The 22,965-nt window shown below is 45.3% G+C and overlaps 1 protein-coding gene across 4 annotated transcripts in view; it reads left to right on the top strand.

The window, feature by feature from the left end:
* CNIH2 (cornichon family AMPA receptor auxiliary protein 2) overlaps positions 1–22,965 on the top strand; it is a 121,961-nt gene that overhangs the window by 77,298 nt on the left and 21,698 nt on the right. For 2 of the 4 annotated variants that reach the window (XM_067472463.1, XM_067472462.1), the window contains 3 exons: positions 11,259–11,371; positions 16,897–17,040; positions 19,735–20,438. In XM_067472463.1, coding sequence (XP_067328564.1) covers positions 11,259–11,371; positions 16,897–17,040; positions 19,735–19,762 — 285 coding nt within the window. In that variant the 3' untranslated portion in view covers positions 19,763–20,438. Of the gene's footprint in view, positions 1–11,258; positions 11,372–16,896; positions 17,041–19,734; positions 20,439–22,965 lie in introns of those variants that run through there. The other 2 variants (XM_067472461.1, XM_067472460.1) reach the window with 1 other exon arrangement.

Raw genomic sequence — 22,965 nt, 5'->3', positions numbered from 1 at the left:
GTTCAGATGGAATCTCCTTTCTTGTAGTTTGAAGCCATTGTTCCGCATCCTAGTCTCCAGGGCAGCAGAAAACAAGCTTGCTCCCTCCTCCCTGTGGCTTCCTTTCACATATTTATACATGGCTATCATATCTCCTCTCAGCCTTCTCTTCTTCAGGCTAAACATGCCCAGCTCCTTAAGCCACTCCTCATAGGGCTTGTTCTCCAGACCCTTGATCATTTTAGTCACCCTCCTCTGGACACATTCCAGCTTGTCACGTCGGACAATTTCCAAGTATCTAGGACTGTGTGATGTATCGGCGAATAATGCATGCAGATCTGAGTAAGGTGGCCTTTTGCAACTGACAGATGGTCTTACTAAAACACACTGACTTAAACACAATTGTCAGCACCAATTGTGTTTAAGTGCAGGCCAAGTGTGCTGTCGCGCGCTGGGTCTATGACAATGTCTGTTTACAGGGTGTGCTTTCTGTATGCCCAACGGGATGCCGAGGTGCCTCAGCTAAAGGGTCCCATAGGTTTCCCAACACAAAGTTCTGTAGAGGCTCAAAATAGGTTCAACAAAGTTCTTTATTAAGGCTTAAATCTTCGAACAAATGAATTAAATGTTTTATAATCTTGAAAAACTGGTAGCTTTCTCGATCTGCCAACAAAGGACAGGCAACTGCTTGATAAACTGTTCCTATCTTCTATAGGGAAACCTTCCTACCCCTCCTTGGGCAATCCTTCTTAACCCTGCTGGCGTGAGGCCCCAACTCCCGGCTCCAAGCTGCGTTATGGATAGCCCAAGTGGTCCCTTACCAGGCAATGATTGCTGTAGATCTGCCAAGCTGGTGTTCTGTAGATTGGCCCCACAAAGACTGTGGAACCATTCCTTTATTTTCCAGCAAAAGTTGGCTGCATTTTCCCAGCAAAGCTGTAGAGGTTTTCCTTTTCCCCCAGCAAAAGCTGTAAGAAGTGAAACTTTTTGCAGGTGGGACAGAGAGAGCCCACACGTCTTGCTGTAAAGCTCCAAACTGTGAGACTGAACTAAAAGTCCCCTTTTCCCTCCAAACCTGGGGAAAGGGGCGGATCTAAAGGCTCTAATGATGATTGATAGGTTATTGTCCCTATGATTGTAACCTGGGGAAAGCTACCCAATTGCAAAATGCAAGGCCCAAATACTGTATATACTCAAGTATAAGCCTAGTTTTTCAGCCCCTTTTTTAGGCTGAAAAAGCTCCCCTCGGCTTATACTCGAGTCAAGGTTATTTATTCTTTTACTCTGTTATTAGTATAATTTTATTACATTTATTATTTTACTTTATTATATGTACATTATTTTGCTCTATTATTATTATTACATTTACAGTATTTTACCCTATTACTATTATTACATTTATTATTTTAATCTATTTATTATTACTATTATTACATTTAGAGTATTCTATCCTATTATTATTATTATTATTACATTTATTATTTTAATCTATTTATTATTATTATTATTATTACATTTACAGTATTCTATCCTATTATTATTACATTTATTATTTTAATCTATTTATTATTATTATTATTATTATTATTGCATTTACAGTATTCTATCCTATTATTATTACATTTATTATTTTAATCTATTTATTGTTATTATTATTGCATTTACAGTATTTTACCCTCTTATTATTACTACATTTATTATTTTAATCTATTTATTATTACTATTATTATTACATTTACAGTATTCTACCCTATTATTATTATTATTATTATTATTACATTTATTATTTTACTCTATTATTACTGTTTTTATTGCATTTCATTATTTTACTCTATTATTTTTATTATTTTAATAATAAGTATATTTACATTGAAGGAGGTTAGAATAATGGTTCAGTAAGAGTTGGACAGTCTTATCTTAAATTACAGTTTTATGTAAATATTCAGAAACATTTAGCCTATCAATGCCTCAATTAATGTAATTTTATTGGTATCTATTTTTATTTTGAAATTGACCCATAGTTGATGCATTTTCCACCTTCGGCTTATACTCGAGTCAATACATTTTCCCAGTTTTTTGTGATAAAATTAGGTGCCTCGGCTTATATTCGGGTCGGCTTATACTCGAGTATATACGGTAAATTCAAACAAACTAACAGTGCAAGAAAAAGAATCAAGTCTCCTGGCACAGCCGTGCCAGCACACCAAGGTCTTTAGACATTGCACCTAGTGTACCAGTCACCACTGGGACCATCTTTACTGGCTATGTCAGAGTCTTTATTATTATTATTATTATTATTATTATTATTATTATTTGGTTGTTGTAGGTTTTTTCGGGCTATATGTCCATGTTCTAGAGGCATTTTCTCCTGACATTTCGCCTGCATCTATGGCAAGCATCCTCAGAGGTAGTGAGGTCTGTTGGAACTAGGAAAAAGGGTTTATATATCTGCGGAATGACCAGGGTGGGACAAAGGACTCTTGTCTGCTAGAGCTAGGTGTGAATGTTTCAACTGATCACCTTGATAAGCATGTAATGGCCTGACAGTGCCTGGAGCAAACCTTTGTTGAGAGGTGATTAGATGTCCTTGTTTGTTATTATTATTATTAGTAGTAGTAGTAGTAGTATTAGGGTTACTATTGATAATACTTTATTTCTCTTCTCATGGCTCGAAGTGGGTCACAACATAGCTATACAAAAGGCCAGAGTTATCAAAGCATTTGTGAAAAAGATCTTGGAGTCCTCGTGGACAACAAGTTAAACATGAGCCAACAATGTGATGTGGCGGCAAAAAAAGCCAATGGGATTTTGGCCTGCATCAATAGGAGCATAGTGTCTAGATCTAAGGAAGTAATGCTACCCCTCTATTCCGCTTTGGTTAGACCACACCTGGAATATTGTGTCCAATTCTGGGCACCACAATTGAAGAGAGATATTGACAATTTATTTATTTATTTTATTTATTTGATACACTTGTATACCGCTAATATCTCAGCCTGTGCGGCGACTCATTGCGGTTTACAACTTGTTAAAATACAATAGTCACTTAAAAATATAAAATAAGATATCAAAATACAAGACATAAAACATACATAGTATGAACATACTTAGTATCGGGCCACCAATACAAGTCGAAAACATCTCATAGTTAAAATCGTAATTCAGTTCGTTATCCTTGGTTGCAAGTCCATGGTCAAAATAACCTTACATCGGAAATTAGTTAAAAACTTGCTCGAACATCCAAGTTTTTAGATTTTTCCGAAATGCCATTAGCGAGGTGGCTGATCTTAGTTCAATAGGGAGGGCATTCCAAAGCCGGGGGGCCACCACAGAAAAGGCCCTATCTCTCGTTCCCGCGAGCCGCACCTGTGAAGCAGGCGGGATGGAGAGAAGGGCTCCTCCTGAAGATCTTAGGGTCCTGGTGGGCTGATAGGCCGAGATACGTTCAGATAGGTATGTAGGGCCAGAACCGTTTAGGGCTTTAAAGGTCAAAACCAGCACTTTGAATTGGGCTCGGTAGCTGATCGGTAGCCAGTGGAGCTGGTACAGCAGAGGAGTTGTGTGCTCCCTGCGCCCTGCTCCTGTTAATACCATGGCTGCCGCCCGTTGGACTAGTTGAAGCTTCCGGGCCGTCTTCAAAGGCAACCCCACGTAGAGAGCGTTGCAGTAATCAAGGCGGGATGTAACCAGAGCGTGGATTACCGTGGCCAAGTCAGACTTCCCAAGGTACGGTCGCAGTTGGCGCACGAGTCTTAACTGTGCAAATGCTCCCCTGGTCACCGCCGAAACCTGGGGATCCAGGCTCAGCGATGAGTCCAGGATCACACCCAAACTGCGAACCTGTGTCTTCAGGGGGAGTGCGACCCCGTCTAACACAGGCTGTAACCCTATACCCTGTTCGGCCCTGCGACTGACCAGGAGCACCTCTGTCTTGTCTGGATTTAATTTCAATTTGTTCGCCCCCATCCAGACCGTCACAGCGGCCAAGCACCGGTTCAGGACCTCGACAGCCTCCTTAGTAGCGGGTGGAAAGGAGTGACAGAGCTGGACATCATCTGCGTACAGATGACACCGCACCCCGAAACTCCGGATGATCTCGCCCAGCGGCTTCATGTAGATGTTAAACAACATGGGGGACAATATTGAACCCTGAGGAACCCCACAAAACAACGGTTGTGGGGTAGAACAGGAGTCCCCCAGTAACACCTTCTGAGACCGACCCTCGAGGAATGACCGGAGCCACCGCAAAGCAGTACCTCCGAGGCCCATTCCTGCGAGGTGTCCCAGAAGAATACCGTGGTCGACGGTATCGAAGGCCGCTGAGAGGTCGAGAAGCACCAACAGGGACACACTCCCCCTGTCGAGCTCCCGACGGAGATCATCCACTAAGGCGACCAAGGCTGTCTCGGTACCATGTCCCGGCCTAAAGCCAGACTGCGCCGGATCTAGATAATCCGTGTCTACCAAGAATGCCTGGAGTTGTGAGGCCACCACACGTTCCATGACTTTGCCCAAAAAGGGAAGATTGGAAACAGGCCGATAGTTTACCAATTGAGTGGGGTCCAGTGATGGTTTCTTCAACAGCGGTTTTATCACAGCTTGCTTTAAGCTGGCTGGAAAAATGCCTTCCCGAAGGGAGGCATTAACCACCACCTTAACCCACTCGGCCAATCCCCCTCTGGCCTCCTTTAGAAGCCAGGATGGGCAGGGGTCTAGGATGCATGTAGTAGCTCTCATTCCTCCAAGCACCTTGTCCACATCCTCGGTTTGAACCAATTGAAATGAATCCATCAAAATCGGACAAGCAGATGCTCGTGTTACATCCTCAGAGACTGCCGTTAATGTGGCATCCAGTCCAGAGCGGATCAAAGCGACTTTGTCTGCGAAGAACCGAGCAAAAGCTTCACAGCGAGCTGCCGAGTCATCAGGGCACCCATCCTGGATGGTGGGTTTTAAAAGGCCTCTGACAACCCGGAACAGTTCAGCCGGACGGTTCTTTGCAGACGCAATAGAGGCCGCGAAGAAGGTCTTCTTAGCGGCTCTTATTGCCGCGGCATATGACCTTAAAAAGGACACAAACCGTGTTCGGTTTGGCTCGCTCGGATCCGAACGCCACACGCTCTCTAGTTCCCTCTTCTTTCGCTTCAACACCGCCAGCTCCTCAGTAAACCAAGGGGCTGGTTTAGCTCGGCTACTTGAGAGGGGACGTTCTGGAGCGATCGTGTCTATTGCTCTAGTCATCTCCCCATTCCAGAGAGCGACCAGGGCATCAACAGGATCACCAACCAAGGTGGCGGGGAATTCCCCAAGAGCCATCAGGAATCCCTCCGGATCCATAAGCCTCCTGGGGCGGACCAATTTAATAGGTCCTCCACCTCTGCGGAGGTTAGGGGGTGCAGTAAGTCTAAAGCTGACCAGGTGGTGGTCGGTCCATGGCAACGGAGAGATGGATAACTCCTCAACACCGCCACCTTCCTCCCATCCCTGACAGAAAACCAAGTCCAATGTATGTCCAGCACTGTGGGTGGGGCCAGATACTTGTTGGGACAGACCCATGGTCGCCATGGTAGACATGAAGTCCTGAGCCGCTCCCGTTAGGGCAGCCTCGGCGTGGACATTGAAGTCCCCCAGCACAAGCAGCCGTTGGGACTCCAATGCCAGGTCCGAGACTACCCCCGCTAGCTCAGGTAGGGAGACTGTAGTGCAGCGAGGTGGACGGTACACTAACAGAATCCCTAACCTGTCCCGGTCACCCACCCTCAGGTGGACGCATTCAAAATTTGTTGACTGCGGGATGGGGGTCCTGGTCAGAGAAATGGAATCTCTATAGACTACTGCAACCCCGCCTCCCCGCCCTCCGGATCTCGGTTGATGCTGCACAGAGAACCCGGGTGGACAAAGCTGGGTCAAGTTTACACCTCCAGCTTCGTCCAGCCAGGTCTCTGTGATGCACGCCAGATCTGCCCGTTCATCCAGGATTAAGTCCTGGATGAAAGTTGTTTTGCCATTGACAGATCTGGCGTTCAACAGCACCACTTTCAATCCCGAGGGACCGCCATCCTGGTTACACCTACTTACCGTATCAGGAGACCGGTTTGGAATTACTAAAGTTGTTCCCCGTTCCCTAGGCCGAATTAAAGGTCTCCTTTTCCCGTATCTCCCCTTCCCCACCACGACTTCTATGGGGGCTCCTCGGTTAACGGAAGCCTCTCCCTCCTCCATGACGCATTTGGTACTTATACTAATAAACCAGGGATTATCGTGGTGTACATGCCATGTTACAGTTTCAGTTTGCCATAGCTTTGCCTTCCACGTGTTCTTCAGTCCCGTTAGGTCATATTCGAGATCCCTCGTGCTATTCCATTCCTTCTTACCTACATATACAATTAGCAACCAAATTAACAGATGCCAAGAAGTAGGTAATAGCATAGGTCGTAGTTATTAAGCACAGTTGGAACAAGGAATTATGCTGTTGAAATACAGATGATGTTTTAGCACAACACAGTAGAGCAGCAATGAAATGCGAAGGCTTAAATGACCCAAGATATTAATTAAAGTGCGTCATGGAGGCCTGATTCAGCACTAGCTGTAACAATCGAATTTAAAGTGCTATAGTGGCTAAGTGCACAAGAAATAGTTTAAAGTGCTAATGGCATAAAGTGCAAGATCACAACAGTTAATAAAGTGCACGAAGTAACCAATTGATCATGGAATCAGGATTAATTAATTAGCAACCATCAGGAACGGTCAGCACATTCAAGATGGTCACACATAGGTTGCAATAATAATCAATCAAAACGGGGGTGAATTAGCACCGTCAGAATAATTAGCACACTCAGAGCTAGATGATACAATTAAAAAAACTAAGGTGCTAAAACTCATGAAATAGTAGTCCAATGATATAGTAAGTTAAAGTGCTGATCGTATAAGTGCTAGTATCATACAAGATTTTAAAACAATGAGGTGCTGAAAGATGATAATGGTTAACCAGCAAGGATGGTTATATATAACTATCAATCCAAAGGAGGCCAGCTCAAGAGGTCTGCACAATATTAAGGCCGGCACAAGAAGTCTACACAGTATTAAGCCAGCACAAGGTCTACTTAATATTAAGGCCGGCACAAGAGGTCTACACAATATAGAGATCTACACAATATTAAGGCCAGCACAAGGGTCTACACAATATTTGGCCGGCACAGGAGATCTGCACAATATTAGGCCAGCACAGGATGTTTGCACAGTATTAGGCCAGCTCAAGGGTCTACACACTAATTGAGGTCAGCACAAGAGGTCTATACTAAATCAATACAAAGTTCTACACAACATTAGTCGACACGGCAACACAGTCGCTGTTAGCTGGTAGCACAGGTGAACTCCAGCAGCTGTGACAGGGTGGCGAGCCAAATGGTGGTGGCCACGATGGAAGGCGGCAGCAATGGCGAGGCGGCCCGGCCGCTGCAGCGGTGGCGATGGGACGGCAGTAGCGATGGTGAGGCGAGGCGCCAAGAAGGCGGCTGCAACCGCCGCGGCGCTCTCCGTGCCCTGGCTCGGCCCAAGGGCTCTGTGGTGGTCCGGTTGTGGGAGGCGGCGGCGATGGAAAGGCGAGATGCCAAAAATGGCGGCCGCAACAGCTGCAACGCGCTCCGCGCTCCACCTCAACCCAGCGGCTCAAGAGAGGCCCGGCCTCCTTTCCTGGCTTGCTTTCTCACCAGTGTGGGGGAGATGCAGCCAGGACGCTGAACCTCTCCTGTTCTTGCAGGCAGGCTGATAGCAAGGTGTAGCTGGGAGACAGAAGTTCTTAAAGCCTCCTTTCCTGGCTTGCTTTCTCACCAGTGTGGGGGAGATGCACTGGAATGCGGGGGACAAGCTGGAATGTGTCCAGAGGAGAGCGATTAAAATGATAAAGGGTCTGGAGAACAAGCCCTATGAGGAGCGGCTTGGGGAGCTGGGCATGTTTAGCCTGAAGAAGAGAAGGCTGAGAGGAGATATGATAGCCATGTATAAATATGTGAGAGGAAGCCACAGGGAGGAGGGAGCTAGCTTGTTTTCTGCTTCCTTGGAGACTAGGACGCAATGGAACAATGGCTTCAAACTACAAGAGAGGAGATTCCATCTGAACATGAGGAAGAACTTCCTGACTGTGAGAGCCATTCAGTAGTGGAACTCTCTGCCCTGGAGTGTGGTGGAGGCTCCTTCTTTGGAAGCTTTGAAACAGAGGCTGGATGGCCATCTGTCAGGGGTGATTTGAATGCAACATTCCTGCTTCTTGGCAGAATGGGGTTGGACTGGATGGCCCATGAGGTCTCTTCCAACTCTTTGATTCTATGATTCTATGATTTGCAGATTATATTGTGATATTTTTAGAAGATCCTTCACACACAGAGGCAGGAGATTGAAATATCAGCTGAAAGACATTTGGAAAGACGTCAGGATTGAAAATGCAAAAGGACAAAGGATAGGACTGAAAGAGAACAAAAAAGTGAGAAATTGAGCTTTCAGGTTGCTCCAAAAGGTTCACTGTTTGGGCGTCATGATTTCTGTTACAAAAACTCAAAACTGATTTTGAGATAACTATGAAAGTATGGAAAGAACTTTTTAAAAAATGTTAGCTTGGTTTGAAGGATTTACAACAATCTTGCTAGTTTTTAACCCACACTTCAACAAACTTTGCAGTGATCATTTTTTGGACTGTTGTTGGAAGCGGCACTACAATGGACGCTTTATGCAGTACAGGCAGCCCCCAAGTTACAAACAAGATCAGTTCAATGTGTTGTCTGGACTCATCGCTGAGCCTGGAACCCCAGGTCTCGGCGGTGGCCGGGAGAGCTTTTGCACAATTAAAACTTGTGCGCCAGTTGCGCCCGTACCTTGGGAAGTCTGATCTGGCCACAGTGGTCCACGCTCTTGTTATATCCCAAATAGATTATTTATTTATTTATTTTATTTCATTTACTTATACCTCGCCCTTCTCACCCTGAGGGGGACTCAGGGCGACTTACAGTGGGGCACAATTAGATGCCCAAGACAATTCACAAGCAATACAAATACAAACAATTCAACAATTAATTAAAAACATCAGTACATAATAAAATCATAAAACAATCTCATGCTTGTTTCTCATGGTTCAGAGTCCATATGGTTCAGAGTCCATATATCCGTTCCATTCCATTTGTCCTTGTCTATCATCAGATCCTTCAGTTAGCTATCAGAATGACCAAAGGCTTGATCCCAGATCCAGGTCTTCAGTTTTTTCCTAAACACCAAGAGGGAAGATGCCGATCTAATCTCCCCGGGGAGTGAGTTCCACAGGTGGGGGGTCACCACTGAGAAGGCCCTGCTCCTCGTCCCCGCCAGCCTCACTTGTCGAGAGCGGAGTCGAGAGCAGGGCCTCCCCAGAAGATCTTAAGCTTCGAGATGGGACGTAGAGGGAGATCCGTTCGGACAAATACACTGGGCCGGAACCGTATAGGGTTTTGTAGGTCAAAACCAGCACTTTGAATTGTGCTCGGAATTGGATTGGCAGCCAGTGGAGCTGGCGCAACAGGGGGGTGGTATGCTCCCTGTATGCCGCTCCGGTGAGCAATCTGGCTGCTTCTCGCTGGACTAGTTGTAGTTTCCGAGCAGTCTTCAAAGGCAACCCCACGTAGAGTGCGTTGCAGTAATCCAACCGGGATGTGACAAGAGCGTGGACCACCGTGGCCAGATCTGGCTTCTCAAGGTACGGGCGCAGCTGGCGCACAAGTTTTAATTGTGCGAAAGCTCTCCCGGCCACCGCTGAGACCTGGGGTTCCAGGCTCAGCGATGAGTCCAGGATCACTCCCAAAGAGATTACTGCAACGCACTCTATGTGGGGTTGCCTTTGAAGACTGTTCGGAAACTTCAATTAGTCCAGCGGGCGGCAACCACATTACTCACCGGAGCATCCTACAGGGAGCATACCACCCCTGTCAGCTCCACTGGCTGCCGATCCAGTTCCAAGCACAATTCAAAGTGCTGGTTTTGACCTACAAAACCCTATACGGTTCCGGCCCAGCGTATCTGTCCGAACGCATTTCCTTCTACGTCCCACCTCGGAGTTTAAGATCTTCTGGGGAGGCCCTGCTCTCAGCCCCATCTTTATCACAAGTGAGATTGGTGGGGATGAGGAGCAGGGCCTTCTCGGTGGTGGCTCCTCACCTGTGGAATTCACTCCCCAGGGGAAATTAGGTCATCGACATCCCTCCTCTCTTTTAGACGGAAACTAAAAACATGGATATGGGACCAGGCTTTTGGGTAATCTGGCAGATAGACAAAGGACAAGCGATGACCAGAATTGATGGATTTGACAATGTGGAATGAATTTACAGACTCTGAGCTGGCAAACGCTGAGCACTAGATTGGTTTTTATTGATTATGATGTATAATGGATTGTTTAAATTGTTTTTATCACTGTTTATTAGGCTTGGGCAATCCATGGTTCTAAATGGTTCTAAAGTACTTACAAAACTAAAATTCTGGTGGTGAAAATTTCAGAACTCTAACAAAACTTTCAAAATGTAATTATTATTTCATTATTGGTGATTTTAATGACAGAACCAATTAGGAACTGCCATTTATTATGAAATTTTGAGAGTTTTGTTAGAGTTCTGAAATTTTCACCACCAGAACTTTAGTTTTGTAAGTACTTTAGAACCATTTAGAACCATGGATTGCCCAAGCCTACTGTTTATATATGTTTTATTTTTATCTTATTGTTGTGTTGGCATCGAATTGTGCCTTTTGTAAGCTGCCCTGAGTTCCCTCTCGGGGTTGAGAAGAGCAGGGTAGAAGTGCGAGAAATAAATAAATAATAACTTGTCGAAGGCTTTCATGGCCGGAATCACTGGGTTGCTGTGAGTTTTCCTCAAAGACTGTATGGCCATGTTCCAGAAGCGTTCTCTCCCGACATTTCGTCCACATCTATACTAACAGGCATCCTCAAAGATTGTGAGGTCTTGTCGAAGGCTTTCATGGCACTGCCAGGCAATCAAATGTTGAAACATTCACACCTAGCTCCAGCAGACAAGAGTCCTTTGTCCCACCCTGGTGATTCCACAGATATATAAATCCTTTTTCCTAGTTCCAACAGACCTCACTACCTCTGAGGATGCTTGCCATAGATGCAGGCGAAACGTCAGGAGAAAATGCCTTTAGAAAATGGCCATATAGCCCGAAAAAAACCTACAACAACCCATTGTGAGTTCTGTCGGAAATGTACGCGTGATGGTGTTTGTGAAGGTGACCATGTATTTCTCTTGCAGCTGGTGGTCCCTGAATATTCCATCCATGGCCTTTTCTGCCTCATGTTTCTCTGTGCTGCCGAATGGGTGACCTTGGGGCTCAACATCCCATTGCTTTTCTACCATTTGTGGAGGTGAGGACAAAGCCTAACTTTACCACTTGATTACCACGCATAAAAGTTTTGTGCAATGTGAATTTAGCGTTGCAATCAAACAAGTTGTTTCAGAACCTAAATATGAGGTTATAACAATTTTTATAAACGAAACTCATGTTGAAAAATTAGGACTTTATTGCAAAACTGAATATGTTTTTATGGATTTTACCTGCATTTGAGATTTTGCAATTGAGATTTCAATTCTGTTGTAATGTGTGTATATGCATAGATATTATATTGCATTGAAATGCTTTTAATGTAAGCCACTTTGAGTCACCCTGTGGAGATATAAATGATATATAAATACAAATGTAATGTTTGTTTGTGGGATTAACAGAACTCAAAAACCACTGGACAAATTGACACCAAATTTGGACACACGATGCCTAACAACCCAATGTATGTCCTTCACTCAAAAAAATGATTTTGTCATTTGGGAGTTGTAGTTGCTGGGATTTATAGTTCGCCTATAATCAAAGAGCATTCTGAACTCCACTAATGATGGAATTGAACCAAACTTGGCACACAGTTCTCCCATGACCAACAGAAATTACTCGAAAGGTTTGGTGGGCAGTGTCCTTTGGTTTTGGAGTTGTAGTTCACCTACGTCCAGAGATCACCATGGATTCAAACAATGATGGATTTGGACCAAACTCTACACCAGTGTTTCTTAACCTTCCTAATGCTGCGACCCCTTAATACATTTCCTCATGTTGTGGTGACCCCCAACCATAACATTATTTTGCTACTTCATAACTGTAATTTTGCTCCTGTTATTAATTGTAATGAAATTATCTGATAAGCAGTATGGATTTCCATTCACTGGACCAAATGGTGGTCAGTTGAAACATTCACACCTAGCTCCAGCAGACAAGAGTCCTTTGTCCCACCCTGGTCATTCCACAGATATATAAACCCCTTTTCCTAGTTCCAACAGACCTCAAAACCTCTGAGGATGCTTGCCATAGATGCAGGCGAAACATCAGGAGAAAATGCCTCTAGAACATGGCCATATAGCCCGGAAAAACCTACAACAACCCAATACCCAATGTACCCAAAATCGGATTGGGGAGGGGTGATTGATTTTGTCATTTGGGATTTATAGTTCACCTACAATCAAATTGCATTCTGAACTCCAACAACGATGGAATTGAACCAAATTTGACACATAATACTACCATGGCCAACAGAAAACACGGGAAGGGTTTGGTGGGCATTGACCTTGAGTTTGGAGTTGTAGTTCACTTACGTCCAGAGATCACTATGGATTCAAACAATGATGGATCTGGACCATACTCTACACGAATACTCAATATGCCCAAATGTGAACACTGGTGGAGTTTGGGGAAAGTAGAATCTTGACATTTGGGAATTGTAGTTGCTGGGATTAATAGTTCACCTACAATCACAGAGCATTCTGAACCCCACCAACAATAGAATTGGGCCAAACCTCCCACACAGAACCCCCATGTGGGCCCATAATAATAATCTATATAAATAAAAATGTAATGTTTGCTTATGATACCATCAGAACTCAAAAACCACTGGGGGAATTGACACCAAATTTGGACACGAGACACCTAACAACCCAATGTATGCCTTTCACTCAAAAAAATTGATTTTTTCGTTTGGGAGTTGTAGTTGCTGGGTTTTATAGTTCACCTACAATCAAAGACCATTCTGAACCCCACCAATGATGGAATTGAACCAAACTTGGCACACGGTTCTCCCATGACCAACAGAAAATACTGGAAGGGTTTGGTAGACATTGTCCTTTGGTTTTGGAGTTGTAGTTCACCTACATCCAGAGATCACTGTGGATTCAAACAATGATGGATCTGGACCAAACTCTAAACAAATACTCAATATGCCCAAATGTGAACACCGGTGGAGTTTGGGGGAAAGTAGAATCTTGACATTTGGGAGTTGTAGTTGCTGGGATTAATAGTTCACCTACAGTCACAGAGCATTCTGAACCCCACCAACGATAGAATTAGGCCAAACTTGGCACACAGGATTCCCGTGACCAACAAAAAATACTGGAAAGGTTTGGTGTGCAGTGTCCTTTGGTTTTGGAGTTGTAGTTCACCTACATCCAGAGATCACTATGAATTCAAACAATGATGGGTCTGGACCAAACTCTACATGAATACTCAATATGCCCAAATGTGAACACTGGTGGAGTTTGGGGAAAGTAGAATCTTGACATTTGGGAGTTGTAGTTGCTGGGATGTATAGTTCACCTACAATCACAGAGCATTCTGAACCCAACCAACGATAGAATTGGGCCAAACCTCCCACACAGAACCCCCATGTGGGCCCATAATAATAATCTATATAAATAAAAATGTAATGTTTGTTTATGATACCATCAGAACTCAAAAACCACTGGGGGAATTGACACCAAATTTGGACACGAGACACCTAACAACCCAATGTATGCCTTTCACTCAAAAAAATTGATTTTTTCGTTTGGGAGTTGTAGTTGCTGGGTTTTGTAGTTCACCTACAATCAAAGACCATTCTGAACCCCACCAATGATGGAATTGAACCAAACTTGGCACACGGTTCTCCCATGACCAACAGAAAATACTGGAAGGGTTTGGTAGAATCGTCCTTTGGTTTTGGAGTTGTAGTTCACCTACATCCAGAGATCACTGTGGACTCAAACAATGATGGATCTGGACCAAACTTGGCATGAATACTCAATATGCCCAAATGTGAACACTGATAGAGTTTGGGGGAAATAGAATCTTGACATTTGGGAGTTGTAGTTGCTGGGATTTATAGTACACCTACAATCAAAGCACATGCTGAACCCCACCAACGATAGAATTGGGCCAAACCTCCCACATAGAACCCCCATGTGGGCCACAGCTGAAGACCTTCCGAGCTCAACCTTGCATCAACTGAAAAACAAAGCTGCCATCAAACAATAATAAACTTGGTACTCTTTTATTTATTTTACAATTACGTTGACCTGCTTGCAACCCCCCCCCCCCAAAAAAAAACCCTCCCAAGATAAATAGCTTGAAGGGGACATTATATTTGCCACATTGGGACCAACCTGGAAAGACAGTTAGATTATTATTTTCTATTCCTGGAGATCTCTGTAGGTTTGCAGCCTCTGTCCTGGAAATTAGTGCTGGTGAGACGTTAATGCAGGAAGCGGAGGAGAAGCATTGTCCTTTATGAGCAAAATTAAAATGGTGTAGGGTTCAAAAGTAGGATGCCCATTGCCAGGCTGTGTCTTGTTTTTAACCAAGTGCTGCATTGCTGAAATGCAAGAAGGGACAAAGGAAAAAACGATGCACTTTTTCATGCAAGGAATTGGCCAAAAGTGCAGGACTGCGAGCTGATGAAGATCTTTGCATCTGCCTATTGTTTCTCCGCCCAGAGATTGGATACATAATCAATCCCGTTTTTGCCATGAAGGAAAACAAAATAAAAGCTCTAACGACAGATGGCCATCCTGCCTCTATTTCAGTAGTTCTCAACCTTTCTGATGCCGCGACCCCTTAATACAGTTCTATATGTTGTGCTGACCCCCAGCTATGAAATTATTTTCGTTGCTACTTCATAACTGCAGTTTTGTTACTGTTAGGAATCATCATGTAAATAACTGATATGTAAGATGTATTTTAATTCAGCGGATCAAATTTGGCACAAATACCCGATATGCCCACATTTGAATACTGGTGGAGTGGGGTGGGGGGACTGATTTTGTCATTTGGGAGTTATAGTTCACCTACAATCAAAGAGCATTCTGAACTTCACCAGGAATGGAATTGAACCAAATTTGGCACACAAAACTCCCATGCCCAACAGAAAATATTGGAAGGGTTTGGTGGGCATTGACCTTGAGTTTTGGAGTTGTAGTTCACCTACATCCAGAGAGTAGGCTTGGGCAATCCATGGTTCTAAATCGTTCTAAAGTACTTACAAAACTAAAGTTCTGGTGGTGAAAATTTCAGAACTCTAACAAAACTCTCAAAATTTCATAATAAATGGCAGTTCCTAATTGGTTCTGTCATTAAAATCACCAATAATGAAATGATAATTAAATTTTGAAAGTTTTGTTAGAGTTCTGAAATTTTCACCACCAGAACTTTAGTTTTGTAAGTACTTTAGAACCATTTAGAACCATGGATTGCCCAAGCCTACCAGAGAGCACTGTGGACTCAAAACAATAATAGATCTGGACCAAGCTTCACACGAATACTCAATATGCCCAAATGTGAACACTGGTGGAGTTTGGGGAAATTAAAGCTTTGTATTTGGGAGTTGTAGTTGCTGAGATTTATAGTTCACCTACAATCCAAGAGTCCCTAGAACCCCACCAATGATAGAATTGTTCCAAACTTCCAACACAGAACCCCCATGACCAACAGAATGTACTGGGGGGATTTGGGATGAATTGACAGTGATTTAGGGGAGATGTAGTTCACCTTCGACCTTTCCGATGGGTCTTTGGCGACCGCTCTGACACCCCCTCGTGACCCCCCCAGGGGTCCCGACCCCCAGGTTGAGAAACGCTGCTCTATTTAAAAACTTACAGAGAAGGAGACTCCATTACCATTGTCTTCAATTATTATTATTATTATTATTATTATTATTGACACAAAACCACAGTATGACACAGCAAACAAGATCTGGATTTCGTATCACAAAATCACAAGTCGAACACTTCCCAAGCGTCTAGGACTGTGTGATGCACGCAATAAGGTGGCCTTTTGCAGTTGACAGATCATAATTTTGTCAATGTTTATTGTTTCCAAATGGCCGCTGAGATGTAGGTGAACTACAACTCCCCAAAATGAAGGTGAATTTTCCAAAGACCTCCAGGGTGTTTTTTTGTTTTGTTTTGTTGTTGTTTTTCGTGGTCTTGGAAGCTCTGTGTGCCAAGTTTGGTCCAATTCCATCTTTGGTGGAGCATGCTCATAGATTGCAAGTGAACTATACATCCCAGTACCCACAACTCCCAAATGTCCAGGCCAATTCCCCTCAAAACTCACCAATATTCCAATTTGGGCATATTGGGCATGCATGCCAAGTTCAGTCTGGATCCATAATTGTTTGGGTTCATAGTGTGCTCTGGATATAGGTGAACTACAACACCTCTAAATCCCGCCAAAGACCTCCAATATTTTTATTAGTCGTGGGGGTTCTGTGTGCTAAGTTAGTTCCCGATCCATTTTTGGTGGAGTTCAGAGTGCTCTTAGATAGCAAGTGAACTATACATCCCAGTACCTACAAGTCCTATAAATCATGGTGAATTCTCCCCAAACCTCTCTAGTATGTTCAGTTGCTGATCAATTCCTCTGTTCGCTGTGCCATGGAAAAGAATAGGAATTCAAATTCCATTCTGCCACACAGGGAGACACAATCAAAGCCCTCCCGACAGATGGCCATCCAGCTTCAACTTAAAAACCGTCAGGATGTTCTTCCTAATGTTTAAGTTGTATTTTTTCCCCAACCATTGTTGTTTATTCCCTCCTTCCCAGGTATTTCCATCGCCCAGCGGACGGGTCGGAGGTCATGTACGACGCCGTCTCCATCATGAATGCTGACATCTTGAACTACTGCCAGAAGGAGTCGTGGTGCAAACTGGCCTTTTACCTGTTGTCGTTCTTCTATTACCTGTACAGGTAAGCGTGAGTCTCATTTACTCAAAAGCCAGGCGATATATTTATTCTGGCCGGCTTTGAAAAGAAGATAATAATAATAATAATAATAATAATAATAATAATAATAATAATAATAATAATATAACAACAACAGGGAGACGTATTTGATTTAGCATAAAATGTTCCAGAAGATAGATATTATTAAACAAATCAGGGACAGGTTTCAAATTCCACAGACAGGGTTCCATGACCAAAAAATGTTGGCAACTGCTATGTTTTAATAATCATATAATAATATATTTTTAATTTATTACCTGTCTTCAAGTTTTGCTATGAGCTGCAAAGAGAAAAATCTTGTCACTTGTTTGGTTTGCCACAGTTTCTCTTTGGTGACGGCCTTTCTTTCTCCTTCCTTCCTTCCTTCCTTCCTTCCTTCCTTCCTTCCTTCCTTCCAACTTTCCTCCCTCCCTCTCTTCTTTTCTTATTTCCTTCCCTCCCTCCCTGCTGCCTTCCTTCCATCCTGCCTTCCTTTGTTTTTTCCCTACCATCCTTCCTTCCCTCCCTCTTTCCTTCATATCTTTCTTCTTTCCCTCCCTCATTCCATCCATCCATTCTGCCCATCCTTTTTTCCTTCCATCCCTCCTGCCTTTCTTCCTTCTTTCTTGCCTTCCTTTCCTCCCTCCCTCCCTCCCTCCTTCCTTCCTTCCTTCCTTCCTTCCTTCCTTCCTTCCTTCCTTCCTTCCCTCCCGCCTGCCTGCCTTCCTTTTTTCTTTTTTCCTTCCTTCCTTCCTTCCTTCCTTCCTTCCTTCCTTCCTTCCTTCCTTCCTTCCCTCCCTCCCTCCCTCCCTCCCTCCCTCCCTCAATCCCTCCTTCCATTCATCCTTCTTCCCTTACTTTCTTCCATCCATCCATCTACCCTGTCTTCCTTTTTCCTTCTTCCTTCCATCCATCCCTCCCTCCTTCCTTCCATTCATCCTTCTTCCCTTCCTTCCATCCTTCCCTCCCTCCTTCCTTTCATTCTTCCATCCATCCATCCATCCCTCCTTCCTTCCCTCCCTCCCTCCTTCCTGCCTTTCTTCCTTCCCTTCTACCTGCCGTCCTTTTTTCTTTTTTCCTTCCTTCCTTCCTTCCCTCCTTCCTTCCATCTATCTTGCCTTCATTTCTTCATTCCTTCCTTTTTCCCTTTCTTCTCTCCCTCTTTCCTTCCATCGTCCTTTTCCGTCCTTCCCTCATCGTCGTTTTTTCTTCTTCCCTCCCTCCTTCCTTCCATCCATCCATCCTGTCTTTCTTTTTCTTCCTTCCTTCCTTCCCTCCCTCCCTCCCTCCCTCCCTCCATCCATCCATCCATCCATCCATCCTGTCTTCCTTTTTCTTTCTTTCTTCCTTCCATCCGTCCCTTCTTCCATTCATCCTTCTTCCCTTCCTGCCTTCCTTCCTTCCATCCATCCCTCCCTCCCTCCTCCCTCCCTCCCTTTCATCCTTCCTTCCTTCCTTCCTTCCTTCCTTCCAACTTTCCTCCCTCCCTCTCTTCTTTTCTTATTTCCTTCCCTCCCTCCCTGCTGCCTTCCTTCCATCCTGCCTTCCTTTGTTTTTTCCCTACCATCCTTCCGTCCCTCCCTCTTTCCTTCATATCTTTCTTCTTTCCCTCCTCATTCCATCCATCCATCCATCCATCCATTCTGCCCATCCTTTTTTCCTTCCATCCCTCCTGCCTTTCTTCCTTCTTTCTTGCCTTCCTTTCCTCCCTCCCTCCCTCCCTCCCTCCCTCCTTCCTTCCTTCCTTCCTTCCTTCCCTCCCGCCCGCCCGCCCGCCTGCCTGCCTGCCTGCCTTTTTCTTTTTTCCTTCCTTTCTTCCATCCATCCATCCATCCATCCATCCATCTTTCCTTCATTTCTTCATTCCTTCCTTTTTCCTTTCTTCCCTCCTTCCTTCCATCCATCCTGCCTTCCTTTTTCTTCCTTCCTTCCCTCCCTCCTCCCTCCCTCAATCCCTCCCTCCCTCAATCCCTCCTTCCATTCATCCTTCTTCCCTTACTTTCTTCCATCCATCCATCTACCCTGTCTTCCTTTTTCCTTCTTCCTTCCATCCCTCCCTCCTTCCTTCCATTCATCCTTCTTCCCTTCCTTCCATCCCTCCCTCCCTCCTTCCTTTCATTCTTCCATCCATCCATCCATCCATCCTTCCTTCCCTCCTTCCTTCCCTCCCTCCCTCCCTCCTTCCTGCCTTCCTTTTTTCTTTTTCCTTCCTTCCTTCCTTCTTTCCTTCCTTCCCTCCCTCCCTCCTTCCTTCCATCTATCTTGCCGTTCATTTCTTCATTCCTTCCTTTTTCCCTTTCTCTCTCCCTCCTTCCTTTCCATCGTCCTTTTCCATCCTTCCCTCATCGTCCTTTTTCTTCTTCCCTCCCTCCTTCCTTCTATCCATCCATCTGTCTTTCTTTTTCTTCCTTCCTTCCTTCCCTCCCTCCCATCCTCCCTCCCTCCCTCCATCCATCCTGTCTTCTTTTTTATTTCTTCTTTCCATCCTTCCCTTCTTCCATTCATCCTTCTTCCCTTCCTGCCTTCCTTCCTTCCATCCCTCCCTCCCTCCCTCCCTGCCTGCCTGCCTGCCTGCCTTCCTTCCTTCCTTCCTTCCTTCCTTCCTTCCTTCCTTCCTTCCTCCCTCCCTCCCTCCCTCCCTCCCTCCCTCCCTCCCTGCTTTTCTTTCCTGCCCTTCAGTATGGTCTATACGCTGGTGAGTTTCTAACGGAGCCTTGCCCTGGATGGCGGGGGCCCTTCTTTGCCCGCTTCCCCGGCGTCTCCTCGGAGGCTTCTGGTGCCCCACCTGGACTATTTTGGCGACGCTCCTGCACAGACTCTGGCGGGGCGGGACGGACGGACGGACTTGCAACCTGTCCGAAGCCAGCGCCGCCGCAGGACTGTCCTTTCCTGGCTGCCTTGGACACCGATACTCTGCTGCCTCATAGCCGACGGCTCCCTCTTTCCGAACGGGAAGCCTGGATGTCCCCGTTTGTGTCATTGGGGCCATTGGGGCTGGCGTTGGGGGGTCTTTTCTCTCTGTGTGTAAAGCCAAACTAAGTTATTTTTAACTCTCGGGGTGGACATTTGCGAGGCGAGGGACGTTTTGGGCATTTTTCTAAGGAATTCCAACCTGGGGAGGGTGTCTTCATTCCACCCGGCCCGCCCGGCCCGGCCCTTTTGTAAGTGTATTAATAATGATTTGTCTTAACGGATACGTCGACAAAAGAAACAAACAAAGGAGAGCCATAAGAAAAAAAACACAAAACAATGGTACGCCTGGCAGCCGTTTTCGTCCAAGTGACACCGTGGTTGTGCGTGGGGGGCGAGCGGGAGGCAACGGGGACCTCCGCATCCTGTCTTTCCTTCCGGTCTCAAAATAATAATTCTACAGGGAGTCGCTATTCCGCCTGTACTGCTTTCTGCCCTCTCTTTTCGTTTCCCTCGTTCCTTTCTTTTCGGATTGCTGGAGGTTGTCAGATGGGGAAGGGATGCTGAGGCTGGAAGTGGTGGAGATACTCGGTTGTCATGCAACACCCGGGCCTATCTTTCTCTCACCCCCCCCCCCCCCCCCCAAATTGGTTTTCCTGCATGCGACGCGCGCACACACACACATGTACATGCACACTCACACACATGCTGTCTCCTCAGGCCTTGCCACTGGCATATGGGAAGGATGGATGGATGGATGGAGGGAAGGGAATGGAAGAGAAAGGGAGGGAGGGAAGGAAGAAAGGGTAGATGGAAGGAGGAAAGGCAATAGGAGAGAAGGAAGGAATGGAAGGGTGGATGGAAGGAGAGAAGGGAATGGAAGAGAAGGAAAGGAAGCAAGCAAGAAAGGAAGGAAAGGAGGGCAGGGAATGGGAGAGAAGGCAAGCATGGGAGGAAAGGAAGGAAGGAAGGAAGGAAGGAAGGAAGGAAGGAAGGAAGGAAGGAAGGAAGGGTAGATGGAAGAAGGGAAGGGAATGAGAGAGAAGGTAAAGATGGATGGAGGGAAGGAAGGTTAGATGGAAGGAGGGGGGAAGGGAATGGGAGAGAAGGAAAGCATGGGATGAAGGGAAGGAAGGAAGGGTAAATGGAAGGAGGGAAGGGAATGGGAGAGAAGGAAAGAATGATGGAGGGAAGGAAGGGTAGATGGAAGGAGGGAAGGGGATGGGAGAGAAGGAAAGGAAGCAAGCAAGCAAGAAAGGAAGGAAGGAAGGAAGGGTAAATGGGAGGAAGGGAAGGAAGAAAGGGTAGATGGAAGGAGGGAAGGGAATCGGAGAGAAGGAAAGGATGGAAAGAAGGAAGGAATGGTAGGGTGGATGGAAGGAGGGAAGGGAATGGGAGAGAAGAAAGGAAGGAGGAAAGGAAGGAAGGGTAAATGGAAGGAGGGAAGGGAATGGGAGAGAAGGCAAGCATGGGAGGAAGGGAAGGAAGAAAGGGTAGATGGAAGGAAGGAAGAGAATGAGAGAGAAGGAAAGGATGGATGGAAGGAAGGAGGGAAGGGTAGATGGAAGGGAAGGGAATCGGGAGAGAAGGAAAAGGATGGATAGAGGAAGGGAAGCGTAGATGGAAGGAGAGAAGGGAATGAGAGAGAAAGAAAGCAAGTAAGCTAGGAAGGATGAATGGAATAATGTAAGAAGGAAGAGAAGGAGGGATGGATGGATATAGGTAGAAGAGAAGGGAACAGAGGTAGGTAGGTAGGTAGAAGGGAATAAAGGGAATTGAAGAAGGAAAATGGGAGAAGGGAAGGGAGGCGAGAAGAAAATATGGAGGAAAGATTGTAAAGATGGAGGGAAGGAAGGAAAGTGAAGAGGAAAGAATGGAAAGATGGAAGGGAGGATGGGTGGAAGTATGGAATATTGTAGGAAGAAGAGAGGAAAGGAAGGGAAGGAAGATGTTTAGGTAGATAGATGGAAACAAAGGGAATGGAGGAAGGAAAATGGTAGAAGGGGAGGGAGGAGAGAAGTAAAGGAAGAAGGAAAGGGAGGAATGGATGGATGGGAAAGATGGAGGGAAGGAGAGAAGGAAGGAAGGGGAAAAGATGGAAGGAAGGGATGGAAAGTTGGAAGGAAGGAAGCACTGAAGGAAGAAGAGAAGAATAGGTAGGTAGGTAGGTAGGTAGGTAGGTAGGTAGAAGGAAACAAAGGGAATGGAAGAAGGAAAATGGTAGAAGGGGAGGGAGGAGAGAAGGAAAGGAAGAAGGAAAGGGAAGAAACGGATGGAAGATTGAGGGAATGAGAGAAAGAAGGGAAGAGGAAAGATGGAAGGGAAAGGAAGGGGGATGGATAGAAGGAAGCACTGATGGAAGAAGAGATGGAAGGAAGGAAGGAAGGAAGGAAGGAAGATAGAGAGTGAGATAGGAACAAAGGGAATGGAGGAAGGAAAATGATGAAAAAGAGGGAAGAGAGGAGTAAAAGGCTGGAAGGGAGGAAAGTGTGGAAGGAGGAAAGAAAGGAAGGAATGGAAAGGGGAAGGAGGGAAGGGAATGGAGAGAAGGAAGGGTGGATGGAACAATGTAGGAGGGAAGAGAAGAAAGGATGGATGATAGGTAGAAGAGAAAAAAATAGGTAGAAGGGAACAAAGGGAATGGAGGAAGGAAAATGGTAGAAGGGAAGGGAGAAGAGAAGTAAGAAAGTCTGGAAGGGTGGAAGGATGGAAGGAAGGAATGGAAATGGAAAGAAGGAAGGAGGGAAGGGGAGGAATGGGAAAGAAGGAAAGGATGAAGGGTAGATGAAACAATGTAGGAGGGAAGAGAATAAAGGACGGATGATAGGTAGAAGAGAAAAAATAGGTAGGTAGAAGGGAACAAAGGGAATGGAGGAAGGAAAATAGTAGAAGGAAAGGGAGGAGAGAAATAAAGAAAGGCTGGAAGGGAGCGAAAGGAGGGAAGGAATCGAAAGGGGTAGAAGAAGAAAAAGGGAAAAGGAAATAAAGAAATAATTGATA

Source organism: Anolis sagrei, chromosome 12, assembly GCF_037176765.1.
Source record: "Anolis sagrei isolate rAnoSag1 chromosome 12, rAnoSag1.mat, whole genome shotgun sequence".
In the NCBI taxonomy this organism is placed as follows: domain Eukaryota; kingdom Metazoa; phylum Chordata; class Lepidosauria; order Squamata; family Dactyloidae; genus Anolis; species Anolis sagrei.
Note: the sequence above shows the minus strand (reverse complement) of the source record. Positions and strands in the feature narration are given on the sequence as shown.